At 40.6% G+C, this 15,684-nt stretch overlaps 1 protein-coding gene across 1 annotated transcript; it reads right to left on the bottom strand.

Annotated features, from left to right (window-relative positions):
• Nucleotides 1–4,792: 4,792 nt before the first annotated feature.
• On the bottom strand, nucleotides 4,793–5,727 carry ZCCHC13 (zinc finger CCHC-type containing 13). Its single transcript, XM_004380162.2, has one exon. The coding sequence runs from the start codon at nucleotides 5,725–5,727 to the stop codon at nucleotides 5,209–5,211; it is 519 nt and encodes a 172-aa protein (XP_004380219.1). The 3' UTR covers nucleotides 4,793–5,208.
• Nucleotides 5,728–15,684: the final 9,957 nt, after the last annotated feature.

Genomic DNA, 15,684 nt, shown 5'->3' with positions numbered 1-15,684 from the left:
CCAGTGTCTCGGTAGCAGAGGGGAAGTCTACGCTCATTTATCAAAGATGTTAAGCTCTAAGGTTCAAGCTTTTGGTTTCCTTCATTTTGAACTTAATTCATTCTGCTGGCTAGAGACCTAGTCTCTTATTTTAGACTTTAAATATACTACTTCTTCCAGTTGGAAAGTACTTTAAAGTAGCTACTGACTATTTTAATTTTAACATTGTGATTCTCTATTGATAAACTGTATCATAAAACAGGTACAGAGCTACCACTTCTCCCGGCAAATTTTATAAAACAGGTCAGGAACTGCCACTTCTCCCTGCAAATTTGGCAAAACAGAGCACTGTTTTCCAGGTTTTCTCTGAGCCACAAAAAGAAACCTAATGAGGAACACCTTGGGGTTTGGATAATGTTTTGCTTAGACCAATGTGTGCTTTCATTGCGCCAGTGTTTGCTTGCAGGTGGCAGGCAGCCTAGTGCTCTAGTCTATTTCATGACCACCTTATCCTGTCACAGGAGTCTTTAACACTCATGATGAGCACCAGCAAGCACCCTAACGGCTTTTACTGGTCAAACTGTGCCTGAATTTTTGTGGCTTATAGTGGCTCAGAGCTCTTTGAAAATAGAAGCACCTCTCTAATGTTTTAAATGTCCAAATCTGGACCTAAACTACAGTTCACCAAGAGTTACTAGATATCACTCTTAAACAAATGATCAAACAAAAATCTAAGAAGGATTCTCCTTAATCAAAAAACCAGTTTTTCAAACAAATATGCCAAACAAAACTTAAGAAAACATGAGAAAAGGAACAAAAAGAATAAGCAAAGACTCATTTTCCGAGAGCACTCACCCCTCAGTGTTGAAGGGACATGGAGTGCGAATGCTTGGGTCCAGAAGATACGGCCTCTCTTTCTGCCAGCTTCTGCTCCACAGTCCAGGTCTCCTAGAGGTCGACTGGATTCGTGATTTTAAAAGCCCTGCAACAACTACACCATTAACTCCCGTAGGATGAAAACACCACAAGGTTTAGTAAAGCAAAAAGAAAGGTTTTATTCGGCATATATTTATAGAGGCAAAAGTAGGAAAGGGACAAGTATGATGCCAGTGCCATGTCTGTCCAAGTCTCTGTTCCCAGTTCTTAAGGATGCATCTTAGTGGGCCACATTCTGGGATCCCTTGAATGTTCCCCATTCTCTGGATACACACTTACACACTCACACAGCCTAACCCTGTCCACCAACTTCACAGGTACCTGAGCCTTTTATGCCCTAAGCGATCAATTCCTCCTGCTTCTTGGGACTCTTCTAAGGCCTTACTTAGGTACTTGCCAAACAACCAAGGTGCGTTTCATGTCTCACAGAGCCACCATTTGGGTCCCAGGGGGTTCGGCTTTTAGGGTTGCTCTGAGGTTTCCAGGAGAAATTTCCTGGTGGCACCAGATGTCAGGGCTGGTCTGTTTTCTGATCCACCCCAGGAACTGAGCAGATGACTCCTGGCTGGCTAGCCAGAAATGTTACTGGGTGGAAACCCCAGATTCTTGTTCAGTATGACTCGTACTGGCCAATAAACGAGAGACCGAGGTGGGAGAACAGGAAAGGCAACTGTCATAGATTGAATTATGTCCCCCCCAAAATGTGTGTATCAGTTTGTCTGGGCCATGATTCCTGGTACTGTGTGATTTTCCTATATGTTGTAAATCCTGCCTCTATGATGTTAATGAGGGAGGATGGGCGACAGCTGTGTTAGTGAGGCAGGCCTCAATCTACAAGATTGGATTGTATCCTGAGGCAATCTCTTGAGATATAAAAGAGGTGAGCAGAGAGACAGGGGGACCTCATACCACCAAGAAAGCAGTGCCAGGAGCAGAGTGTGTCCTTTGGACCCAGGGTCCCTGCGTGGAGAAGCTCCTAGTCCAGGGGAACACTGATGAGAAGGCTGACAGAGAGAGAAAGCCTTTCCCTGGAGCTGACACCCTGAATTTGGACTTTTAGCCTACTTTACTGTGAAGAAATAAATTTCTCTTTGTTAAGGCCATCCAATTGTGGTATTTCTGTTATAGTAGCACTAGATGACTAAGACAGAAACTTTATTTCATTGTATGAGGAAAGAAGTCAGTTGGAGCTGCCGCCTCCAAGACTGCTCAACACGGGCGGGCAGGCAAGTTACTTTTAAAGGGGTTTACAAGTAGGGAGTTCATACAAGTTACGTCAGCAACATTCTAAATCATACTATGCAGGCACAATGGGGTTTACATATAACCCCCAAGCAAAAGCAGGATTCAAATTCAAAGTTGGGGCGGGAGGCAGCCCAGCAAAGGAAATAGCATTTTTTAACACTGTGGAGGAGGAAGCTAGGCAAAGAAAACATGGTTTTTAATACAGCACTGTGGGGTCTCTGGCTCAATTGAACTCTCATGAGAATGTAAGTCTAGGTTTCCCAGTAGACCTTTGCTGGCATAAGTGGAGCTGGGAACACATTTTTTCGTGTGGCATTTGGCTAGAGTAGAGCAGTTATTGCATAAAATGTTTTCTGTCATTCTAGGCTGCCTCTTTCCTGATCCTTTGGCTAGAGAGAACAGGCTTTTGTTGGGACTTTTTATGTCTGTGTTCATTGAAGTTTTGAGGTTGCTGGCTTCTTCAGCTCCAAGTCTGGGATATCCAAGACAAAAGGAAAACCCAGGGAACTCAGTACTGTGTTGTTTCTTTGTTCTGGAGCTCCCTAGCTCATCTGCCTTCTTCTTTCACCTTTCGTAGCCTTACACTTGTTTTATATACAATGCTCAGGGTTTTTTGTTGTATTTGGTGAGAGAAATAGAGCAAAGTACATCTATTCCATCTTCCCAGAAATGGAAGCCCCGTTAACTTTATTTTAAGTTATTTTCTGAAAGATAGTTTTTGTTGTTGCTGTTTTTATTTTGTTTTCAAATCGGGAAGAAGAAGCTTGAATTTTATCAAGTGCCTTTTTAGCCTCTGTCAACATAATTTGATGTGTTTTCCTGTATATATAGTTTCAACCAATCTTGTGCAGTGGATGTTATATTGTTGTCTCTGCCCCAGGTCATAGAGCAGGGTTTATAAACTCAAGTGCCTATAGGGGCCTGGCAGGTTATGTAAATGAGTAAAGTAATGCTGGTTGGAACTTTTGTGAGGCTTATGGGGAATAGTGGGGGCTTAAGTAAATTGAAGAGCCTGTGACTTAGGGAGTCAGGATTTAGGGAGAAAATGCTACTCACCTCCAGCTCAAAGTTTCTGCACAGGAGTGTGTGCCATTGCTTCCTTCTAAATGTTTCTGTTCCAGAGAGGACAAAAATAAGTATTTTTTACGTGAACTACCCCACTTTTTAAATGTTGACATCTAATTCACGAATGTTGTTAAACAATGTGTAGGTTAAACTGAACATATTTATTGACCTGGTTCAGTGAGAGGGCTACCATTTTGTAACTTCTGGCACAGGGATAGTGATGAGCCAAAATAAGGTTTCCTTTCCCCTGAGACCAGAAAAGATTACCTAGAGAGAGCAACGGTAAAGAGGAGTTAAATGCTGAGTGTGTCCTTAATAAAGGGATACAGCCCCTTTCCCCTCCTCTACTGTGGGCCAAACTCCCGAGGGCATGGAAAGTGAAACTTCCAATGGTTTTTGAGTATTCAAAAGGAGAGCTCTGTGTTCTTCCTCTCCTAAACAGAGTCCAGCACAGTGATGAGAACTGAGAATTTGTGTGGCTCAGTGTGATGTAGTAGTTTTATATTGTGTCTTGGAAGATTTGACTGAGATAGCTTTATGGAGGGGCTGGGAGTGTGCCTGAGTTTATCTTGACCAAACAGCACAGACAGCAATATAATCAATTTCTAGGAACCCAAGAGGGTCACAGAAGTCAAAAGGAATTAAAGGGATCTTTCAAATGGGAAAGAAGGATTACACAGAAGCAATCCACATATAGCTTCATAAAAGAATGTGGCTTCAGTTATAAGTTACATTTCTTAAACATTTGAGTTTATGGACCAAAAATTATACCCCCTACACTACTCTCTGTGCTATAAATCCTATCATATTCTAGGTGTGACATGTAGTATTGTCATTATTGTTATTTTCTAAACCACTTTTCATTACAACTTCAATTTTCTCTTGACACAATAGTTATCCCCCCTCACCCTGGGTTTTATTTATAGTTTTAAAATGGTTTTCTATTTTTATAGAACTTTAGCTGTTTTCCCATCTGATTTGTAAAAATGAATTCCAGCTTATGAAGCTCAGTTTCATATCTATGAAAATACATTTTTCTGAAACCCCTAAAAATAAATATAATTATCACATCTGTAAAAGTGTGTATTTTTGAAATTACTGAAGTCCCCAAATGTGCCTAATCTTAATATTTATACTTTTTTTGGATATTTAAAAAAAAATCTAAAAACTTTGCTATCAACATCTGTATGTCCACAATTTGCTATTGATTTTTTTTCCATTGTTCTCTCTCTCTCAAAGCTACTTACAGATATTGTACATCTTTCTCTGGTTTGTTTTCATTAAAATATGTGCTCTATGTAGGGCCAGATATAGATGTCTTCCAATGTTATTTAGAAGCTAATGAGGTCAGATAATTCAAAGCCATCAATATAATAAAGTTAAAATTACTTTTGCAAGGTCATAAACATTTCCAGAATTGGTTTTATTTGCTGTATGCATCGCTGAGCAAACGTCACCTTCTCAGGGTGCCTTGTGTATCTAAAACAGAACCATGACTACCACTCCTTCCACCCGCCCTGCCCTCAACTCTTCTTATCCTCTTACATGGTGTTCTTTTTCTCCCTGGCAATTTGCCTTCATCTGACACACTACGTATTTTACTCGTTAATATGTTAATATGTTGTAGGCCTGTGTTACCAAACTTGGTCTGATTTGTTTGCTGATGTATTCCCAGCTCTTAATTAAAAGTGTTAAATCAAAATACATCCGAAGAACCCAGAAATTGCCAAATTCTCAGAACACTGTTCAAATAACCTGATTCACCAGCAATGCGGAAACATCATATTAATTATAAGACATCTACAAGTGAATAACTTTTTTTTTTTTTTTAGATTTTTTTTCAGCCCTTTCCTCCTTTTACATGATAATTAAAGCTCACTGGCCTGGGAGTAGCCTCCACCTATTAACCCTTGGTCAGTGAAGAGGTTTCAGAGAAAATAATACAGTTATCAATCAGAAAAAGGAGGGGGGGAGGAGGAAAAATTAAGCGGTAGCCTCAATGGGGCATTCCCGGGCTAGATGCCCGGACTCGCCACAGCGGTAGCAGTTGATCTCGCTTGTCTTGCTGCAGTTGATGGCCACATGGCCAGTCTCACCACACCGATAACACTTGACTTGGGTGCAGTCTTTCTGAATGTGTCCATATTCGCCGCAACAGTAGCACTTCTGCTCTTTCTGAAGGTCACAATCACGAGCCAGATGGCCTGGTCTGCCGCAGGTGTAACAACAGCACTGTTCTCTCTCTCGCTTAGGCTCGATACAATCTTTGGCGATGTGGCCACCTTTCCCACAGTTGTAGCAGATGTCCTCGAGAAGGTCACAGTTCTTAGCATGATGACCGGACTCACCGCAGCGGTAGCAGATGTCAGGTAGGGTGGTGGAACCGCACGGATAACCTCTGCCACGGCCTCTACCTCTGTGCCCTCGAGCCCCTCCTCTTTTACGGCATACCCGAGTCCAATGGCCAGAGGGTCCACACTTGAAGCATTCCTGACTGCTCATGGCTGTAGTGAGATCTTCCAGTGAGAGGGCCCGCCGTTGCCCCGGAGGCTCTGACACAACTCCCCTTAGGGCAGCTTAGAAGGAAGTGACTCTTTTCCTTTAGGGGACTCAGTGACGTCACACAAGGTGTGCGCACGGCCCCATTCACGTGTCACAGCCTTTCCAGCAACCCCTCCCGTGTGACTTTTTGCCTACTTACAAAGCCAAAAGCACAATAATCAGTTAATTGAATAGTGTAGTGTCCCATTTTGTAAAGACTTGGATTGTTAAATTCGAGTTTGAATCTCTTTGTGTTCAGAAAATGTGGCCTGTAGTATTTCTAACAATTACGACTTAGGCTTTCTTTATGGTTTAGTAGATGAGCAGTTTTTATATATGCTCTATGGACTTAGGAAAATAATTATGAGATATACCCAATCCAGTAAGCAAAAGAAACAAATTATGACAAATTAGAGTAAACTGTTTTTTGTTTTTAAAAAATAAAATACACATGTCCATAAAGTCTCTAAATATTTTAAAATTTATTTCTACAAAGATAGAAAAAAATCTGTAAAATACCAGTGAGGAGATTTACTTATAATTTAGTCCATTTTATTGCAGAAATTTCAGCTTTCAACATAATCACTACCATTTAGGTTTTAAAACAACATGATTTAAGCCATTCAATCATGTTATTATTTGGAAAATAAAAGGAATTACATAACCATAAGCATTTAAATATTGGACAGATTTCCTCTGTGTTATATTTTCTAAATTGTTTATATTTTATATAAATATCACAAGGATTTATGTGAGAACCACCAGTACATTGTTGAATAAAAGTGAGGGTGGGCATTTTTATCTTGTTCCTGATCTTAGAGGGAAAGCTTTCAGTCTCACCATTAAGAAAGATGTTAGCTGTGAGGTTTTTATAAATGCCCTTTATCAGGTTGAGAAAGTTCTCTCCAATTCCTAGTTCATTACATGTTTTTATCATGAAAGGGTGTTGTATTTTGTCAAATTCTTCTGTGTCTGTTGAGATGATCATGTGATTTTTGTCCTTTATTCTATTAATATAGTGTATTACATGATTAATTTTTGTAAGCTCAACCAACCTTGCATCCCTGAGATAAATCCCACTTGGTCAAGGTGTATAACCCTTTTTATATGCTGCTGGATTTGGTTTGCTAGTTTTCTGTTGAGGATTTTTTCATCTATAGTGATAAAGGGTTACTATTCTGTAGTGTTTTGTGTGTGTGTGTTTGTTTTGTTTTGTTTTCTTGTGATGTCTGTCTGACTTTGTATCAAGGTGATACTGACCTCATAGAATGAGATGTGATTTGTTCCCACCTCTTACATTTTTTAAGGACTTGGTATTAACTCTCCTTTAACAGTTTAGAATATTTCATCTTTACTTTTTATAGATCTATTCAGATTTTAAATTTTTCTTGAATAAGTTTTGACAGTGTATGTCTCTGTAGAAATTTTTCCATTTAATCTAGATTATCTAATTTGTTGGTATACAGTTGTTCATAGTGTTCCCATACATTCCTTTAATTTCTGTAAAGTCATTAGTGACATTTCCTCTTTTATTACTGATTTTAGAAATTTGAGTCTTTTTTCTCTTTTTCTTGGTCAGTCTAGCTAAAGGTCTTCCAATTTTGTTGATATTTTCAAAGAAATAACTTTTGGTTTTATTGATTTCTCTATTGTTTACCTATTCTCTGATTCATTTATTTCCTTTCTAATCTTTATTATTTCCACCTTCAGCTTGCTTTGAGCTTAGTTTGCTATTCTTTTTTCAGTTTCTTAAGGGGGAAGGTTAAGTTATTGATTTAAGATTTTTCCTTTTCTATAATATAGGTGTTTACAGCTATAAATTTCTCCCTAAGCACAGTTTTGCTGCATCCCATAAATTTTAGAATGTTGTGTTTTCTTCTTTATTCATCTCAGGGTATTTTCTAGTTTTCCTTGTGATTGTTCTTATTGGCCCATTGGTTATTTAGGAGTGTAATGTTCAATCTCCACATATGTGTGAATCCCCTAAGTTTCCTTCTGTTGTTGACTTGTAATTTCATTTCAGTGTGATAGGAGAACATATTTTCTATAGTTTCAATCCCTTTAAATTTATTAAGGCTTGTTTTATAGTCTAGTCTATGGTCTATACTGGAGAATGTTCCATGAGTGCTTGAAAAAAATGTGTGTTCTGCACTATTGGTTGGAGCATTCAATAGAGATCAGTTAGGTTGATTTCACTGACAGTGTTGTTCAAGTCTTATATCGTTGTTGTTCTTAGGTGCAGTTGAGTTGGTTCTGACTCATAGCCATGTCATATACAACAGAATGAATGCTGCCCAGTTCTGTGCCATCTTCACAATCATTGTATGTTTGAGCCTATTGTTGCAGTCACTGTGTCAATCCATCATGGTGAGGGTTTTCCTCTTTTTCACTTACCCTCTACTTTACCAAGCATGATGTTCTTCTCCAAAGACTGGTCCCTCCTGACAACATGTCCAAAGTACGTGAGATAAAGTCTCACCATCCTCACTTCTAAGGAGCATTCTGGCTGTACTTATTCTAAGACAGATTTGTTCATTTTTCCAGCAGTCCATGGTATATTCAATATTCTTTGACCAACACCATAGTTCAAAGGCATCAATTCTTCTGTCTTTCTTATTCCTTGTCCAGCTCTCGAATGCATATGAGCTATTGAAAGCACCAGGGCTTGGGTCAGGCACACTTTAGTCCTTAAGGTGACATCTTTGCTTTTCAACACTTTAAAGAGGTCTTTTGCAGCAGATTTGCCCAATGCAATGTGTTGTTTGATTTCTTGACTGCTGCTTCCATGAGCGTTGATTGTGGAACCAAGTAAAATGAAATCCTTGACAACTTCAATCTTTTCTCCATTTATCATGATGTTGCTTAATGGTCCACTTGTGAGGATTTTTGTTTTCTTTATGTTTGAGGTGTAATCCATACTCAAGGCTGTGGTCTTTGATCTTCATCAATAAGTGCTTCAAGTCTTCTTCACTTTCAGCAAGCAAGGTTGTGTCATCTGCATATCACAGGTTGTTAATGAGTCTTCCACCAATCCCGATGCTGCCTTTTTCTTCATATAGTTCATCTTCCCAGATTTGCTCAGCATACAGATTGAATAAGTATAGTGAAAGGATACAACCCTAACACATACTTTTCCTGACTTTAAATCACACAGTATCCCCTTCTGTTTGAACGAATTCCTCTTGTTCTTTGTACACATTCCTCATAAGCACAATTAACTGTTCTGGATTTCCCATTCTTTGCAATGTTATTCATAATTTTTTATGATCCTCACAGTCGAATGCCTTTGTATAATCAATAAAACACAGGTAAACATCTTTCTGGTATTCTTTGCTTTCAGCCAAGATCCATCTGACATCAGCAATGATATCCCTGGTTCCATGTCCTCTTCCGAATTTGGCTTGAATTTCTGTCAGTTCCCTGTCAATATACTGCTGCAGCTGCTTTTGAGTGATCTTCAGCAAAATTTTACTTGCATGTGATATTAATGATATTGTTTGATTATTTCTTCATTCTGTTGGATCACATTTCATTAGAATGGGTACAAATACGGATCTCTTCCAATTGGTTGGTCAGGTAGCTGTCTTCTGAATTTCTTGGCACAGATGAGTGAGCACGTCCAGTGCTGCATCTGTTTGTTTAAACATCTCAACTGGTATTCCATCAATTCTTGGAGCCTTGTTTTTCGCCAATGCTTTCAGTGCAGCTTGGACTTCTTCCTTCAGTACCATCAGCTCTTGATCATATCCTACCTCCTGAAATGGTTGAAGGTCTACCAATTCCTTTTGGTATAGTGACTCTGTGTATTCTTTCCATCTTCTTTTGATGCTTCCTGCATTGTTTAATGATTTCCCTGTAGAATCCTTCTGTTCAGCTCTTTGACTTCATCATTTCTTCCATTGGCTTTAGCTACTCGACTTTCAAGAGCAATTTTCAGAGTCTCTTCTGACATTCATTTAGTCTTTTATTTCTTTCCTGTCTTTTTAATGACCTCTTGCTTTCTTCATGCCCTTGATGTGATTCCACAACTCGTCTGGTCTTTGGTCATTAGTGTTCAATGCATCAAATCTGTTCTTAAAATGGTCTCTAAATTCAGGTAGGATGTATTCAAGGTCATGCTTTGGCTCTCGTGGACTTGTTCTCATTTTCTTCAGTTTAAACTTGAAATTGCATATGAGCAATTGATGGTCTATTCTACAGTCAGCCCCTGGCCTTGTTCTGACTGATGATACTGAGCTTTTCCATCATCTCTTTCCACAGATGTAGTCAATCTGATTCCTGTGTATTCTGTCTGGTGAGGTCCATGTGTATAGTCATTGTTTATGTTGTTGAAAAAAGGTATTTGCAAATAAGTAGTTGTTGGTCTTGCAAATGTGATCTCTGGCATTGTGTCTATCACAAAGGCCATATTTTCCAGCTACCAATCCTTCTTTATTTCCAACTTTAGCATTCCAATCACCAGTAATTATCAATGCATCCTGATTGCATGTTCGATCAATTTCAGACTGCAGAAGTTGCTAAAAATCTCCAGTTTCTTCATCTTTGGACCTTAGTGGTTGGTGAGTAAATTTGAATAATATTTATGTAAATTTGAATAACCTATCCTCTATGGGTGACCCTGCTGGTACTTGAATACTGGTGGCATAGCTTCCAGCATCACAGCAACATGTAAGCCCCCAGAGTACAACAAACTGACAGATGCATGGGTGATTGCCACCTAGCTGGCATCATAATTGTGTCTTAAGAAGACCATTCCAATTTTCTATCAAACCAGCTGCTTTAAGGTGATGGGGAACATGGTAAGACCAGTGAAATCCATGAACATGGGCCCATTACCACACTTCACTTGCAGTGAAGTGAGTCCCTTGATGTGAACCGATGCTGTGTGGGATAACATGACAGTGGATGAGGCATTCTGTAAGTCTGCAGATGGTAGCTTTGGCAGAAGCATTGGGTGCAGGGAGGGCAAATCGGTATCCAGATTGTCTGTTCTAGTAACAACAAAACGCTGCCCTTTCCATGATGGAAGTGGTCCACTGTAATCAAACTGCCGCCAGGTTGAGCTGACTACCTCTAGGAATGATGCCATATTGGGGACTCAGTGTTGGTCTCTGTTGCTGGCAGATCTGGCACTCATCAGGGGCTGTAGCCAAGTTAACCTTGGTGAGTGGAAGTCCATGTTGCTGAACCCATGCATAACCTCCATCCCTGCCACCATGGCCACTTTGCTCATGAGCCCATTGTGCAATGGCTGGGAAAGAGGGTGACTGGTTTCCATAGAATGTGTCATCCTATCCACTTGATTGTTAAAATCATTTTCTGCTGAGGTGGGCGTTCACATGAGACACAACTATCTTCACATCTTTGGCCCATTCAGAGGGGCCTATCCACATACCGCTTCCCCATACCTCCTTTTCTCCAATTTTCCAATCATATTCCTTCCAAGTCCGTGACCATCCAGGCAAACCATTGGCCACAGCCCATGAATCAGTATACAATTGCACATCTGGCCATTTCTCCTTCCAAGCAAAGTGAACAATCAGGTGCACAGCTCCAAGTTTTGCTCACTGGGAGAATTTCCCTTCACCACTGTCCTTCAGGGAGGTCCCAAAAGGGGCTGTGGTGCTGATGCTGTCCACTTTTGAGTGGTGGCTGCATGTGGTGGAAAACAATCTGTAAACCTTGCATGAGTTTTCTCTCCCTCAGTCAACTGATCATAAGGAACTCACCATGAGGCCATAGGTGCAGACTGGGTGATGGAAGGTAATATCACAGAAGTGGAGACCATGGGCATTTGGGCCACTTTCTCATGCAACTTACTTGTGCTTTCAGGTCCTGCTTTGACCTGATCTTGTATATACCACTTCTATTTAATGACGGAGTGCTGCTGTGCAAGTCTAACTGTATAGCTCTGTGGGTAAGACGACACCCATTTCACAATGGGCATCTCAGGCCGCATAGTGACTTAGTGGCGCATGGTTAAGCATTCAGTCTCTACTAAGGCCCAGTAAAAAGCCAAAAGCTTTTTCTGAAAAGGAGAGTAGTTATCTGCAGAGGCAGGGCTTTGTTCCAAAATCCTAAGGGTCTTCCCTGTGGTTCACCAAAATGGGTCTGCCAAAGACTCCAAATAGTGTTTCCATCTGCCACTGACATTTCAGGTACCATTGGATCAGCCAGATCATATGGTCCAAGTGGCAGAGCTGCTTGCACTGCGGCCTGAAGCTGTTGCAGAGTCTTCTCTTGTTCTGGACCCCACTCAAAATTAGCAGCTTTTTGAGTTACTTGATAAATAGGCTGGAGTAACACATCCAAATGAGGGATATGTTGCCTCCAAAATCCAAAGAGGCCTACTAGGTGTTTTGCCTCCTTTTTAGTTGTAGAAGGGGCCAGATGTAATAACTTATCCTTCACTTTAGAACCAATATCTTGAGATGCCTCACAACACTGGACCCCTAGATATTTCACTAAAGTGGAAGCTGCCTGAATTTTTGTTGAATTAATTTCCCACCCTCAAGCATGCAAATGTTTTACCAATAAGTTCAGAGTCAGTGGCATTTCTTCCTTCCTAGGTCTAATCAGCATGATGTCATTAATATGATGGACCAGTGTGACATCTCGTGGAAGGGAAAGGTGACCAAGGTCCCTGCGGATTAAATTATGACATAGGGCTGCAGAGTTGATATAGTGCTGAAGTAGGACACCAAAGGTGTATTGCTGGCCTTGCCAGCTAAAGGCAAACTACTTCTGGTGGCCCTTCAAAACAGATATGGAGAAAAAGGCATTGGCCAGATCAGTAGCTGCATACCAGGTACCATGAGATGTATTAATTTGCTCAAACAATGAAACTACATCTGGAAGAGCAGCTGCAATGGGAGTCACCACCTGGTTAAGTTTTCGATAATCCACTGTCATTCTCCATGATCCATCTTTTTTTTTTGCACAGGCCAAATAGGCTAGTTGAATGCGGATGTGGTGGGAATCACCAACCCTGCATCTTTCAAGACCTTGCTGGTGGCAGTAATCTCTGAAATCCCTCTAGGAATGTGGTATTGCTTTTGGTTTACTATTTTCCTAGGTAGTGGCAGTTCTAACGGGTTCCACTTGGCTTTTCCTACCAAAGCAGGCTTTACTCCACTTGTCATGGATCCAATGTGGGGGTTCTGCCAGTTGTTGCATATATCTATTCCAATTATGTTTTGGAACTGGGGATATCACTACAGGATGGGTTCAGGGACCCAATGGACCTACTGTGAGATGGATATTAGTTAAGACTCCATTAATAACCTGACCTCCATGTGCCCCTACTCTTACTGGTGGTCACAGTGATGTTTTTGCTCTCCTGGAATTGGTGTCAGTTCAGACCCAATATCTAGCAATCCCCGAAGATCTGATTATTTCCTTTTCCCCAGTGCACAGTCACTCTTGTAGAAGGCTGAGATCCCATTGTGGAAGGCTGGGAGAAAGAACAACAGTATAAATTTTTGGTAGTATAGTGGGATCTTTCCTCAAGGGTAGCCAATCTCCCCTTTATTCAAGTGGTTGTGGGTCTGTAAACTCTCTCAGTTTTGGGAATTGAGGTGCCATGATTCTCTATTCTGGCAATTCCAGTTAGACTGTTATTCACTTGACCTAGAATTCTTCTGCTTGTACAGATTAAATATTTTGTAGATTTCCTATTTATTTTACTCTTATGAATAAGTAGTACATATGCGTCAGACTATTCTGATTATTGCTTTGACTCTGCTGTCCATTACAGTAACCACTCCCACCTTGTCTTTGTCAACTGAGTGCCATCTCTCGGCCCCTACCACTATCGTGGTAAAAGGTGTGTCCTCTGGGCACTCCATGCATGGGTCTGTGGGTCTAACCTGATAGATCCACTCTAACATGCCAATTTCCCCAAGTCTTTGGATACCTTCTTCTACAGTATTGCAAGGCAGGACTGGTACAACTTGATATACTGTTGGCCACTGTGTAATCCATGATTCAGCAACCCAACTAAATAAACTATTAGATCCTTTCCTAAGCAGGGATGGCAAGACTACATCTCACATACTTTGGACATGTTATTAAGACTAAGAGTTGGAATGGACTCGACGGAAGCTAACAACAGCAGCAACAACAAGGAGCCCTAGTTCCACAGTGGTTAAGCCCTCAACTGCTAACCAGGAGGTCAAAAGTTCAAACCCACCAGCTGCTCTGTGGGATAAAGATGTGGCAGTCTGCTTGGGTAAAGATTACAGTCTTGAAACCCCTATGGGACAGTCCTACTCTGTCCTATAAGGTTGCTATGAGTCGGAATCCACTCAAAGGCAATGGGTTTTGGTTTTGAAAGCTGTTAGTGAAAAAAAAGAAAATACTAAGAGATGAAAGCACTTGTTACAATAGTGTAGAATTCTAGACAAAATTTATTTAATTTGAAATGTTTATTTTCTTATATTTTAACTTTTGTTTGATAATAAATGATTTAGCAGAGAGGTTCTTGGTACCACTACAAATCCATGCATTTCTATTTATGTCCTTTTTTGTCTTTTGCATATTGAACATAAAACAACATAAAACGATAAGCTTTTTGTGTATATTATATAAAATACAAACTTCCATTATTCCTCTTTATATTGTTAATCTGTCATTCTTAGCAACTTAATTAGAGAGGATGAGGATGTACAAATTTATGGGTCTTAGAATTTATGGACTTGAAGGTCTCAGTTTTTAATTATTTCCAGACTGCTTTCTTGTAAAGCAAGAAAAACCAGGCACCAAAGTAAAACATCATTAAGAGGAACAAAATATTATTTTCTATTCTTTTCTCTGCATATCCAAAGAGGAATCTATTTCAGAGCCTGTTGAGTAAATGATGCCACTTCTCTCAAAATTAATTTTTGAGTTTCTCACAGAAGACAGGACCAGACCTTGTATTTAACAGTGGAAAGAAACTGAAAATTATTTTAAACACCCAGACAATACCAGGGTTGTGAAGAGTACGAAAAAGTTATTGAATATTGGTGGCATACTGCTTCTTGCCCTCTAAGCGATCATCCATCCTTGCCCTTCTTGCTTTGTGGAAGGGTTCTTTTGGTTCCCTGTCTCTGGATCTTCTCAGTGAGTTCATCATCAATCAAGCCTTCTGTTTGCCCAACACTGGCTGGTTGAGCCTAGCCTGAGAGTTGCTTTGGAGATGATTGTGTGGATATAATACTTTTTTTGTTTTTGTTAAGAGGCAGCTTTATTGTCATATAGATTGCCACATTCTTTCTTTAAAAGACATATAATAAAATGCTATCTACAGAAGATTTTCTCAAGCTCAACTTTATGTGTTGGGTCAAGTAATTGCTTGCTGTTTGTGCTGTCTGTGAATTGTAGGATTGTAGCAACATCTCTGGCCTCTACTAGATGCCAGTTACTTTTTTTTTTTTAACAGCAATTTTTGAAGTTTTTTTTTTTTTTAAATTTGCAACATCAGGCACAGGAGAGGAGGAGTAAGAGGCCCAGTAGGGCTGCAGACGTGCAGGGAAGGCCAAGAGGGGGAGGGTAGGTTACTAAGGATAAAAGAGAAAATAGGCCGCCAACAGGGAGACTTGGCAATGCAGTGGTGGGCTAAGACAAACGGTCGAAAGGGAGAGGGATTGGCGAAAGAAAGATGCGCTGAACGAATGATGGTGGTGGAGGCCCCTTTGACAAGGGGAGGGGAAAAGGTAGAAGAAGCAGGGTGGGCTAGGGATTTGGGTACCGGGGTGAAGGAGGCAGATCTGCTGTTAAGGGTTAGCCCGAAACACGGTGTCTTGGGGAGGTGGGGAGAAGGGAGCGAGAGCAGAGCATGCGCTGGAAGCACACCGCGGAGATTCTGGAGAGGCTGGCCTATTCTGGCATCAGCTTTGCGGCTGGAGTCACGGTAGGTCCCCTGCCTGCTCTTCACTG

This window comes from Trichechus manatus, unplaced genomic scaffold (assembly GCF_000243295.1).
Source record: "Trichechus manatus latirostris isolate Lorelei unplaced genomic scaffold, TriManLat1.0 scaffold00070, whole genome shotgun sequence".
Taxonomy (NCBI): Eukaryota; Metazoa; Chordata; class Mammalia; order Sirenia; family Trichechidae; genus Trichechus; species Trichechus manatus.
The sequence above is the reverse complement of the archived record's forward strand: the minus strand, read 5'-3'. Positions and strand labels throughout refer to the sequence as shown.

What these genes read in the sequence shown, in the direction of transcription:
- ZCCHC13 (XM_004380162.2), bottom strand. Translation starts at nt 5,727, where the DNA reads ATGAGCAGTCAGGAATGCTTCAAGTGTGGACCCTCTGGCCATTGGACT.